The sequence below is a fragment of the Dermacentor variabilis genome, chromosome 11 (genome assembly GCF_050947875.1).
Source record: "Dermacentor variabilis isolate Ectoservices chromosome 11, ASM5094787v1, whole genome shotgun sequence".
NCBI classification, from domain to species: domain Eukaryota; kingdom Metazoa; phylum Arthropoda; class Arachnida; order Ixodida; family Ixodidae; genus Dermacentor; species Dermacentor variabilis.
This window is the reverse complement of record NC_134578.1, coordinates 85199847-85213049: the sequence shown is the minus strand read 5'-3', so window position 1 is coordinate 85213049 and position 13203 is coordinate 85199847. Positions and strand designations below refer to the sequence as shown.

The following is a 13203-nucleotide window of genomic DNA, read 5'->3' as shown; positions in this document are numbered from 1 at the left end:
CGTCAGTAAAACAAGGTAGAGCCACAATTACTCTTAGATACCCCTTCACATCAGAAAAACTTCAAATTCTCAGCGTACCAGAAAACCTGAAATGCTGTAAAGCAGTGATTTGGGCTTGTAGGTAAGACATCGTGAGGCTTATAGCGCATTAAAAAGACAAGGACGAACGTGCCTGTGTGTGTCACGTCTCACGTTCGTCCTTGTTTTTTTACCGCGCTATAAGCCTACCTGAAATGCTACTGTGGCGACGAGCGACCACGTAGACCGGTAAGGTCTCGGGCTCTATCAGGAGAGGAAGAACCGACACTCGATCTCTTAGCGTAGCATTCTTTTAAAATGTGGACTGACAGGAAGCGCTTCATTCAGTCGAAACCTCAGCAATCATGGAGGCATTGCAGAATCAGGGTGTAGACGAGCCGTATGTAAATATACAGAAAGATATCTATAGCGGCTCCAACGCCACCGTAGTCCTCCATAAAGAAACCAACAAAATTTCAATAAAAAAAGGCGTCAGTCAGGGAGATACGATCTCTCCAATGCTATTCACAGTGTGTTTACAGGAGGTATTCAGATGCCTAGATTGGGAAGAATTGGGGATAAGAGTTAATGGCCAATACCTTAGTAACTTGCGATTCGCTAATGATATTGCCTTGCTTAGATACGAGCTGTCACACAGGGGACCAACTGCAATGCATGCTCACTGACCTGGCGAGGCAAAGCCGAAGGGTGGGTCTAAAAATTAATCTGCAGAAAACTAAAGTCATGTTTACCAGTCTCGGAAGAGAGCAGCAGTTTACGATAGGTATTGAGGCACTGGAAGTGGTAAGGGAATACATCTACTTAGGACAGGTAGTGACTGCGGATACGGATCATGAGACTGAAAGAATCAGAAGAATAAGAATGGGCTGGGGTGTGTTTAGCAAGCATTCTCAGATCATGAACAGCAGGTTGCCATTATCCCTCAAGAGAAAAGTTTATAACAACTGTGTCTTACCACTACTCACGTACGGGGTAGAAACCTGGAGGCTTACGAAAAGGGTTCTACATAAATTGAGGACGACGCAACGAGCTCTGCAAAGAAGAATGGTAGGTGTAACGTTAAGGGATCTGTTATATATATATATATATATATATATATGCACTATTACTATAACCAATTTCTCCCGCGTTTGGTGCCCCTTGGTATCAGAAATTACTGCATCTAATGGGTTCGATAGCTTCGCAGCACGAAAAAAGGCAACGGACTCTATTCTTGATGGATCATTACGGGGATGTCATTTTGAGCGAACAAGCATTAGATTAGTTTGCGATGGTAACCCCTGCCGTAGTGACAGGCGTCACCTGAAATATTGTTCCAGTAACAACTTTTAAGCCAGTTTTTATGTTTCCGTCTTGCTTTTATTGTTGTCATGTCAAATATATTTCGTGAATACACGCAGGCCCTTGCGGCAGAACCCATAAACTGGGACAGTCACGGCGAAACGAATAAAAACACACATCACATATGGCTTTAGAGTTCCCGCATTCATGTTTTTTAAAGCGGACTTGAAAAACACACGCACAGGAGAACGCAAATAGACTGTACGAGCACTAGCCAGCGCTCTTGCAGTCCCGCGCTCGTCTATTCTACATGTTTCGCTCAGTGTATTGTTAAAATCTGCGCTGCAAACAACAATGTGGGATCCAGCAACCAACTAAACCGCCTCGCCGCTTTAGCGCCTTTTGGGTTGTTCGCTTGAGGGCTGCATGTTCTACCACCTGTAAAGTCTCGAAAGTTTCGAACTTCCTATCTGTGTAGATTTATGACACACACAGCCCGAAAGTGGCTGTGCCTCTGCGTGTTTTTAGGGGCGGACACAGGCAGTGTTGTGGCATTATAGGACAACCATGCGCGCATCGCTAAAAAACCAGTGCTGTGTCGCAGGTGGACGAACTTGTTCCCATCGCCAATAAGTACTTCTATGGTAGTGTCGGCTGTTACGGCTTACTGCTGCTCTAGTAAATGACAGGCGAGTTAGAACAATTTCCGGAGGGCTCAAGATATTGCTTACCGCGTTAGGTGTCTAAAAAAATTGCAATTTCGTGATTAAGAAACTCTAAGTAACGAGACCCCATGAATGCATTTGCGTAACAGCAATACTGTATTTACTCGAGCGTATTAGTTGAAATGTTAGCAAATCATTATCATCACATTCCGGCAGCACAAGGCACCGGATGCTCAGAACTCACTGCATGTACCCAAAGCTGCCATGACAAGGGCTTTGGATTAGACGCATGCGTTTGATCTCGACTGCTAATCTGCTTGTGCACCTAATATTCAGGCTAGTCCACGACTGCCTGGCAATAAACGACGCCCATTGGTCCGCTCTGAAATGTGTGGTCTTTACTGTCACAGTGAGACGCTATCTTATTTTAATATAATTATCTCATCTTAATGCACTATCAATTCTTATGCATCTCCCGAACGAGCAATGCAGTGGCGTATGAAATATTCCACCGTTATCAATTCATTTACTTTAGTGAGTGAATAACAGTCTTCTGCAAATCATTTCATAGAAGACACAATGATCTGAGACTGCACAATTCCATTTTCAAGTTTGGACATCTGTTCATTGCGGAGGTTTGTGACTTGCCGATTTTAACCATACCGATTCAACCGGTAACTGTCCGTTAATTGCATACGCAGCTGTGTACTCTAGGGTTACCATTTTTCCTCATCTTGTATACGTTTCATCCGGTCAAGTCAGCGTACACCTTAGGTTCGCACTGTAGACAGTCCTGTACTGGCTTTTTTGACAAGCAAGGCATCTTTCCCTTAAAGCTCTTTTCTACGTAGTGATTGTCACGACAGCAAATGGGGACATGTCATAAATTTTATGTTCTTGCTTTATGAAGCGACAAGAAAAAAAACATTGAGAAATTCTCGCACGGCTTACAAATTTTTTTTTGCTTCAGTCCAGTCGCATTTCAGTGCCTGTCATTTATTGTTTACTGATGTTTGGGATTTTACAATACTAAAACATATGTTTGGACCCTATGGCTGTCATCCACCGCAGCACCCACTATGAGATTATTTATTATAACGTTAGCCATACAAAGCTACTATAGCCTTCTACTCGGGTACTATGGAGGCAAATTACAAAGCGTTAAGCCACGTCACCATGAATTACGAAAAACACTGATGAAAAAAGATGACAGGCCAGATAGGGAAAGACAAGGCCAAGTGCAAGTTCAAAGAAGGCGATAGGAAAAGGCGACTGCCGATTTCCCCCGTATGTGTCAGTCCGGAAGAGCTATCTAAGCGTAACCATGGCCAAATGGCTTCGTTTTCTCTGCCGAGGAGCCTTCAAGGTTGTAGCACTTTGCGTTGGTTAATCGACAGGATCCCTCTCTCCGGGCATCGCAAAGCAGCGAATTGCTGCACGTGGGAGTGTCCCTCGTGCGTGGGTCTTTGACGTCAACTTGAGTAAGTAGGCATGAGTGGGCAGCTGGCAATGCTCAGCAGACCATAAATACTTACGATGGCTTAGTGCAAACAAGGAGGGACGAAAGAATGCAAGGAAACCTTTTTTTCATTCCAAGATGGAAGGGAACAAGGTTTCTCTAGTTCCCTCCATCCTTCCTTTCTGCACTAAGCAATAAAAAATATTTGTGGTCTACTAGCAGTATGAACCGACTAGCACCGCCACATGTGCTACTGGGAATGTGTGAATCTAAAATGACGAGAAAAATCCTTTCTGTTTATCTAATAGTGTGCAGAATTGTACCCACGTGACAAGGTTTCCCAAACCCACAGGAACGTCTGCGTAAGCAGGCATTTGACGTTCTCCGACACCACGTACCCAAGCACATCTCTGTTGGGCCCTCCCGCGTGTAGCCTTGCGCGACATAACCTTGTCTGGGCAAAGATTGATTCTAGGGGTTGCCGATGCTGCGTGTTTGGAGCTTTAAGCCAGACCTGCCCCCCCCCCACCTCGGGCGGAGGCAACATACCTCCTTTGCCACTGCTTCACATAGGCGGCGGCTCCAGATTCACCAATCTGGAGGAAACCAGTAGTCGCATTTTCCTATTCTGATGATGGTGATGATGGCCTGATACAATGACTCGTACCCACACTGGGGGATTGTTTTTGTTCCCTTGTGGAATGGCGACCAAAAATTCTTATATCTTCGTCTTTCTCTCTCACTGTCAATCTTTCCTGTCTTCTAGTCAATTCATTTAACTTCTTATTTTCTGACGGCAACCGTTACCTTGTCTAATATATGTAGTTTCGGGAAAATATATATTAGGTTGTAACGTTGATGCATAGCCGGCGTTTCTAAGTGTTCATCCAGCACAGTAGCGTCCCCTTGTTGGTCTTGAGGATTGGGGGCTATCCTCGCCGTCGAATTTTCCACGGCTTACTTTGCAAATGCTGTCCCTCAACCCCTCCCACAAAAATTATCCTCTAATACAAGGGTGGACCAATACAATTTTCCTGTTATTTTTATATTACAGTGGAACATCACCAGATGCAACCGCAACCTGGACGGCATGAAAGAAATGCTACAGAAGTTTATTCCAATGTGCTGTGAGTTTAAGAGACATACATTAAATCTACACAACCCAACTTTCTTCGGCAATACGCTGTTTAACAGAAACACCGAGACGACGCTTTCGCGTCATTCAGTGGTTTAACCATAGTTCTGTAGCTTGCCAACATGTGGCCCTTGAAGCTGTGAGGCTGTGTGAGTTCTTGGGGTCCTTGAGGCTGTATCAGTTCGGGCATTTCTTTAATAAATTCATTACTGTTGCGTTACAGAAATATGCCGCCAAATAATCACCTCAGTAAAACAGGATTTGAAAGCTCATATATCCACTTCCACAATCCTACATACTAGTGGGTCATTTCAACGCTCACAACACGTTGTGGGGAGACTCGCGATGCGAAGTGCGTGGTGGTCTCATAGAAAACCTCCTTGTAACTTCTAGAGTGTGTCTCTTCAGTCAGACCTAACCAATGTATTGTAATCTTCACCATAATTGATATTCATCAACAGAACTGTCGATTGGCTACGCTTCCTTTTTCTTTGACTTGGAACGACATGTAATCAAAAATCCATTTGGAATTGAGCTCTTCCCACTAATGTTAATCTGAATAACACAACAAGACTCCCCTCCAATTGCCCCTCGCTGAAAATTGGCATTGCCTGATCGGAAACGTTTTAAGAAATCTACTTACTCAACACGGTATTTTAGAAGTAATTTTAGCATAAATCATGCCGTATCATACTTTATCGCCTTTATCATTGACGCAGCTGAGGTCACTCCTCAAGCAAGTGGCGGCTAATTCAAAAGACGGCTTTCCTGGTGGAATACTAATCGCAGATGGCACGAAGGAGTCCAAATAAACCCTGGTGTAAACTACGTGAAGGTCCCACTACTGAAATTCTTTTTCAATTTAAGCATGCTAAACCACAGGGAAGAAGGATGCGACGACAAGCAAGGAAGGGAAACTGGAAGAGGTTTCTTTCACGTATAAATTCCTACACTCAGTCTACTACCATACGGAACGTGACAAGAATGCTAAAGGGACTATAAATACATTCTTTGGCTCTCTCTTATATTGTTTGTTCGCGCAGTCAAGAAACGTTTGCTAATATGCACCAACTCGTCCAACAACAAGTCCTAATACACATCCGTTGCCTTTAGTAAATGACTAAGTAAATAGCGTGGTAGACGCAGGAAAACCTTACAGTGTGCGAGCAACAAATGTAGCTTAGTCTAAACAGAGCGTCAAAATGGGCAGAACAAAAGGCTGTAAGGTTAGCCCCAAAAAAATTACCAGTTTTCTTTTTCCAGGAACTCAAGGCTCGTCCCGGAGTTAGTTACCAAACTACACGGACAACATAATATAACAGAATGCATAACTGGGCTAGTGGGTTTACTTGGATCTTGAAAAAAAAAGACACCAACGAAGAGAGCGGAGAGGACGAGGCCCTTACTCTGATCTGAAAAGTTTTTTTCTAAGGAAACAAATATGTACACAAAAATTAATTATGGCGGCGGCGCAGCTCATTAGTGCTTTTGAAGATATTCTGTGTCTTCAAAAACAGAATGACAACCGCATTCTCTATAGTGGGCGCCTAGATGTGTCCTTTCTGATGAATTATAAAAAAATGTATGATGAATAAAAAATGTTGAGTTGGTATTAACTGCCGCGTCCTGTTCACTCTCTCCGTTCCCTTCTATGTGCCCTTTCACAAATTCAAGGCACACGGACAGCAGATACCTGTTGTCAAAGAACGCAAATTTCTAGGCATTGTACTTGATTCATAGCTAAGCTTCATTCGTCGTATCAAATACGTTAAATGTAAATGACTAAAAATGATAAAACTTCTAAAGTTTTTGTCGCACACAACGTAGGGTGGCCACCGAAAGTTCCTCGTCAACCTATACAAGAGCCTTACACGTACATCTTGAGAATACGGCGCCACCCTATATCAGTATGCTACACCGAGTTCCCTGAGGACGCTGGACCCTGTTCACGATTAGGCATACACCTTGTGACCGATGCCTTCCGAACATACCAAATACCGAGCCTCTCAGTTGAGTCTCATGAGTTGTCTCTATATCTAAGAGGAAATGTGCGAGGTTTACATATTAGACCAACAGTGGGGGAGCCCTTCTGACTTCGTGCTAGAAAGCTGATTGAAGAAAAGCGTATGCCACTTATGGAACACCATTTATTGTGACCTGCAAAGCTTCTACTACCTTGTCAATGGCAGCTGGTAGAAAGTAGAAGGCCTGTAAATAGTAGCTATGCAAGAAGACCGTCACAAAACTGGTTCCCATGTAATAGACCGCTAATACCAATTGAATGTGAATTCAGCTGTGTGGCCGTGAACATGAAAATTAGGTCCGCAATGGTCCTGATGTTCTTTAAAAATACGTTTGCTAGATCAAGTTTCATCATTATCATAACCAGTCTGGCTACGCACACTGAAGTGCAAAGCCTCTGTCATACTTCTCCAACAACCCCGGGCTAATGGCTAATGGTAGCCATATTGTCCCTGCAAACTTCTTAATCCCATCCCTCCGCCTAACTTTTTGCCGCCTCCTGCTACGCTTCCATTTTCTTGGAATCCAGTCCGTAACCCATAATGATCACCGGTTACCTTCCCTCCTCATTACATGCCCTGCCAATGTCCATTTCGTTTCTTGATTTCAATTAAGATGTCATTACCTCGCGTTTGTTTCCTCAGCCAATCTGCTCTCTTCTTATCCCTTAACGTTACACCCATCATTATTCTTTTCTTCAAGTTTATAACAGGCCTAACATTCATGTTCTGCCGATTACTTTGGTGTTATGAAATTTTAGCAATCGTGGACAACTCCTCTGTAGTCGACTGCCTGTAATGCGAAATTTAATAATAGGACACTTAGACTGCAAGATTTGCTCGTGCTGCGACTACGTTCTTAAAATCAACACCCCTCTATGGCCACACACAACCTATTTGATCAGGTTAGTCACGGGCCTAATGCTTTGAAAACTCCGCAGTTGGTTGTCTTTAATCGTAAATATCTTCCTGGAGCCGTGATACAGCATGCTTATAAACAACATCTATCAGTGCAGGTGCAAAACAGACCTAAAAGCTTTCAGCCACTTCGAACTGTATTCTTCTCTTACAGTAACGCCTTTATATATAAAAAAGATGTAATGCGCTTGATCTTCATGGCCCTTCGCCATCTCTTTCCCTAACTCTTCGCCATCCAGCGCTTTTATATAAATGGCGTGATCGTCTGCGGAACGGGAGATGTTGCGGTATACATCATGCCAGAACACCAATGATAACGTTGCTTGAATGAAGGTGCCGCTATTCTTTTTATCTCGTATTAGCTCAAAATCAAAAGCACCGATTAACAAAGCGTCAAAAATATGTCTAACGTGGAGTTTTGCTGCTTAGAGATAGTCTATTGTTAGCTGCAGTTTTTTATTTACATTGAATGGCACCCACGTCTCCCATATCCCAGTTGTCGTTGCTAAGCTCGCTTGCATTTTCTACTTCGATAACAGACACATTAATTTGCACAGAATTAACGCCTTAGTCTCTTCATTCATGGCAAGGCATTCAATGTGTGCTTTGTTAAATAGTGACCCACTCTACCTCCTTAGTAATATCATTACTGACCTCGCGAGTAAGCGCAATCGTTTAAGATATGACGAAGGTCCGTGGCGTATTCGTTGTGTGTGTGTTGAAAATAGCTTCGAAAATTTTCGGCTGTGCGCGCAGAAGTAGCATTCATATTGTATTGTCTTAGGAAGCACGTGAAAACAACACAGAACACGGTGTGCTTGCACAGTAGCTTTATATTGTCATCAGACTGGTCCAGTGTTCCTTGACTAGTTGCACACGCACCACGTGCCTTGGTCGCAATATCCGCCGCTAGAGCCCAGTGACTTGCAGTAACTCTTGCAAGCGTCGGCCTTGCAGCCAGACGCGCGAGCTGCAGAAAAGCGAAAGGGCCTCAGTGACAATAGTGACCTTCCTTCGTGAACTGTCTCTCTAAACGGTAAAATCGTGTACTTCAACTGCAATCGTACCACGACAGGCACACGTGCTACTCTCATTCACTGCTTTTGATAAGCCCAATGAATGCATGTAAAAGGAAGACGATATGTTTCATCAACTGTATGTGGCTCTTCGTTGTCTTACGTGCCTCTTTCGCTTTGAAGGAGTGGTTGGTGCGGCTAATTCTGACTTTTAAAGCTTCTATCTATGCAGTAGACGGAAATGTAATTAATAAGAAACTTTACCTCGTTTGTTACAAGAAGGCTTATCTATCTATCTATCTATCTATCTATCTATCTATCTATCTATCTATCTATCTATCTATCTATCTATCTATCTATCTCTCTCTCTCTCTCTCTCTCTCTCTCTCTATATATATATATATATATATATATATATATATATATATACATATATATATATATATCTATATATATATATATATATATATATATATATATATATATATATATATATATATATATACATATATATATATATATATATATATATATATATATATATATATATATATATATATATATATATATAAGAAAAATGTTTGCGCTTCACCAAACTCTCCTGCATAGACAAATCAGAGCTTCCTGCGACAACAGCTTTCTTTGCGGGTGATTGAAATTGTCAGGTTGTGGTTTAACGTTCTCGAGCACGTTTGGCACGCATCCAGCATCACTCTGGCAGCTGTCCCTCGCAGAATGTAAGTTTTACCGGTAGTTTTGTCCTTCCGTAGGTCGCTGCCGCTAATTTTCACCCGCCACCACAAGCTGAGCTAGGCGAAGAGGACCAATCGCAGACCCAGGCAATGCCCCTCTTCATCCGACAATTTACTTTCACTGCTACATACCGGAGCCACCGAAACATACTCCACTGGTGCGCCTTCCTTGCTTCTTGTGAAACAATTGATAAGAAAAAACCTGTCAAGGTAGGAAACTATGTTTGCTTGAAGAGCATGTCATGTGGTCCGATGTATCTACATATAATAAAAATTAAATTCTAGGGTTTCACATGCCAGAGCAACGCTATTATAGTTAGAGCGCCGTAGTGGAGGACTCTGGAATTCTCACCACTTGTGGTTCTGGAACGTGCCCACAATGCACGGGGCACGGGCGTTTTTGTACTTTGCCTTCATCGAAATGCGAGCGCAGTGGCACAATTTCCATACCGCGGTCTCGTACTTAGCAGGGCAACACCACATCCGCTAAATCAAAGCGACATGTCGCCTATATACAGGGTGTTTCACGTAACTTGAGCCAAGTATTTAAAGAAGTGGTTAACTGCAACTGAATGAAACCAAGGACATTTGTTTGCGGTCATGTGGTGCATCTCAGGGTATTTTTGCATAGCGCCTACTTAAATAATTAACTAGAACAAATTAATAAATTTTTAATCATATTAGGGCCAAGTGGGTTTTCTTACGTTCTAAAGGGCATTAGAAAACTACCGATACCATTTTTTGGGCAACGTACGTACAGTCGACCAAGAAAGTTTACGAACCACGGTATCTCAGAAAATTCAAAATATACGAGCAGCCTTTAAAAGCAGCCAGTAAACTTGTGCATCACAATGTTGTTCGCATATGCCACAAAAGGCTAAAAGTGGGAATAAGAGGCTGTGTTTTGAGACTGAGGAGACATTCAGCTTTGGGTCAGATCTCTTGGTCCGTGAACTTTTTTGTTCGACTGTACATGCTGCACGAAGATATTTTCCGGCGTTTAGAGAGCCCAAAATATGAAATAAGTCTTACGTGACGGCGCACACGCGCTACCGTATTGCAACCCTCCCGACCCCGCTGCGTGAGAAAGAACCGCGATCGCGGACCGTGGCGAAGTCAGCGGTTGCGGCTCCAGGCGTGGTCTTACGAGTGCGTCATCATCTTTGACGGTGGCCCGCGGAAAGGAAGCACCGTCGTCCTTCAGAAGCGATAAGCTAGACGCACTGTTGAGCCCGCTGCAATACCATAGCACACGAGCGCAGTCACATGGTTTTGTTAATAACATCGCGGGTTTTCTTTAAACGCCGGAGAAAATCACCTCGAAGCATGTACAGTCGCGATCAATTTGGAGGTGATCGCTCGAGCGGCGACCAAAACTAGCGCCACGTTACGTCATCAACGTCGGTCGAGAGGGAAACATCAGATAGCTCCCCTCTCACTCTTTCGGTGTTCCCTGAAAAGGTGTCACTCCCATCAGCGTTCAAGGCATAGCCTGCGAATTCATTTCGACTGCGTTATGAGCTTTTGCACAGAGGCGTCATTGTTAGGCCAAGATATGCATGAGGAAGCGACGCACACAGATCTTTGTCATGAAAGGGAAACAAACACAAAAATGTGGCGAGTTGGTCTTGGGGGTGGTGGTTGCAGCCTGGAAGAGCATAATAGGGGAAGAAGGCAGTGCAATTTTTATCTTCGCAGTTCCGAAATCGGCCGCTATGCTGCTTGGAAGGCCCGCCAGTCGATGCTCGCGCGATCACCTTCAAGTGATCGCGACTGTACGTTGCCACAAAAAATTGGATCGGCCGTCTTGAAATGCCCTCAAAAACGTAACGTAACGCACTTGGTCCAAAAGCAAATATAAAAAATTTTCCAGTATTGACCTTACTAAGTAACTAATTAAGCGGAATACATAAGTTATTCTATAGAGCGCCAAATGACGGCAGACCATATGCCTTTGGTCTCATACAGCCGCGGATAAACAGTTCTTTAAAACCCGGGGTTCATGTAGCACGAAACACCCGGTATATATACCGGGTGTTTCAGCGAGCGCTTTCAAAATTTTTTCAACTTTGTCGAAGGAGAGGACGTTATTGTACAAAAATAGAAATGCATAACCGACTAAATAAAAATCAATATTTGGGTTTTTAAAAACAATATGGGCCATATTGCCATATGTCCAATATGACCACATTGCAATTTAAATATTCTAGCGCCGTGTCGTTAGTTCTCATGCAGGGTCCACATGGAATGAATTCCCAGTATGACACCAGTTTCTAGATCTTAATTACCGAACTTTGCCGAGAAATACATTGCCGTTCTAGTTACTTTCTTATCGAAACATCATTTTAGGCGTTTAAGCAAAAAAAGAAGTAGTTGGAACGCCAATGCATTCCTTTTTCACTGTTTGGGGAATTATAATTCTGAAACCGGTGTTATCCTGAGAATTCGTTCCAAGTGGATCCGCTTTTCGAACTCCATGGCTAGAAGTTATAAAGTGCAATATGGAGCATAAGGTAATTAGTTAAAGCATAGTGAACTTATTAAAAACATAATTGGCGAATGTATTAGCTGATGGTGCACTTAAATTTTTGTGCAAATAATGTCCGCGTCTTCGAGCACACCAGCTTATGAACTTAAATGGTTCTCTCTGCGACAGGCAACCTTTAACACTGTTGAAAGTTCAAATTGAAACAAACACACACACACACATATATATATATATATATATAAATATATATACATATATATATATATATATATATATATATATATATGTATATATATATATATATATATATATATATATATACAGAGAGAGAGAGAGGGAGATATGCAAAATCGAACTCTGGCAGAAATATTTCAGTTGTTTAATCTTGGCCAGCGACGAACTCAACGCTTCCTGATACAGTCGTATCTGAGCTTCCTAAGAATATATTGGTAATAAATACCTTACAACACAAACATATACCTAAATATTATACGTACCTTCTTCACTGCGCTCCTCGGATCTTTCTCCTGTTGCAGTGATCATGACCACGAACGCTGCATGCAGAAGGGCAAAAAAGATATCAACAGAAAATCCTAGAGAACATCAACGTCCTTTTTTTAGGGATCTGTTGACTCCACCGTTCAGTAAGGTGGAGTCAACGGTGGAGTCAGCGGTGGAGTTCAGTACGGTGGAGTCAATTGAATGCGAATCGATCGATTCGCATTCAATAAGACACACGACAGAGTATCAATTCGCTTGAATTTTCCTGAAACCTCAGCTGTATGCTTGCACGTAAAATATGTGCCAGAAATTGTTTCTCGGCCGCATCACCGTTTGTCCACTGCTCTGTGTTTAGGAGTGCAATTCGCCTCCAGTGCGCCATGGGATATCTTTTTTGTTATATTGAATGCGTTGCTAATTGGCATAGTCTGTTTACCTGCTATTACTGCAACCAGGAAGATGGCAGAGGTGAACCTCATCTTAGCGAGAAGTCTGGCTGTGTCCTGCGAGCAAGAACAAAATTGACATTTTCCGTGGCTTAGAACACACAGCGTATGGCAGCACAGAATTTCAAGTGCACTAAACAATCTGCATGTTTATGCATTTCAAAAAATATATATATAAATTACACGTGAGCAAGTTCTTTTTCTGGTTGAACTATAAGAATTCTTACACTTCGAGAACAAAAAACAACTTAAAGACTTATAAAACAGTCTTGTCTAATGCTCATGCATGCAGCAGGACTTTCTTTAACTTTTACCTAAAGCTCACGAATGGACTTACTTTGACAATCATAATCGCGAAAGCTCTGCTTTAATTTGAAAATTGAAACTTTGTACATGAAATTTCCAGAATATATGTGTTTATGCTATAATAACATTCCGCACTGATGCAACTGATGATTCCGCACTGATGTCGCAGAGGGCAC

At 42.6% G+C, this 13203-nt stretch overlaps 1 protein-coding gene across 1 annotated transcript; it reads right to left on the bottom strand.

Moving 5' to 3' along the window:
- Positions 1 to 8384: 8384 nt before the first annotated feature.
- On the bottom strand, positions 8385 to 12772 carry LOC142564336 (uncharacterized). The gene is made up of 3 exons (XM_075675309.1): positions 12712 to 12772; positions 12272 to 12328; positions 8385 to 8488 (listed from the first exon to the last, which is right to left on the bottom strand). The coding sequence occupies exons 1-3, from the start codon at positions 12752 to 12754 to the stop codon at positions 8385 to 8387; spliced, it is 204 nt and encodes a 67-aa protein (XP_075531424.1). The 5' UTR covers positions 12755 to 12772.
- Between the last annotated feature and the right edge of the window lie 431 nt (positions 12773 to 13203).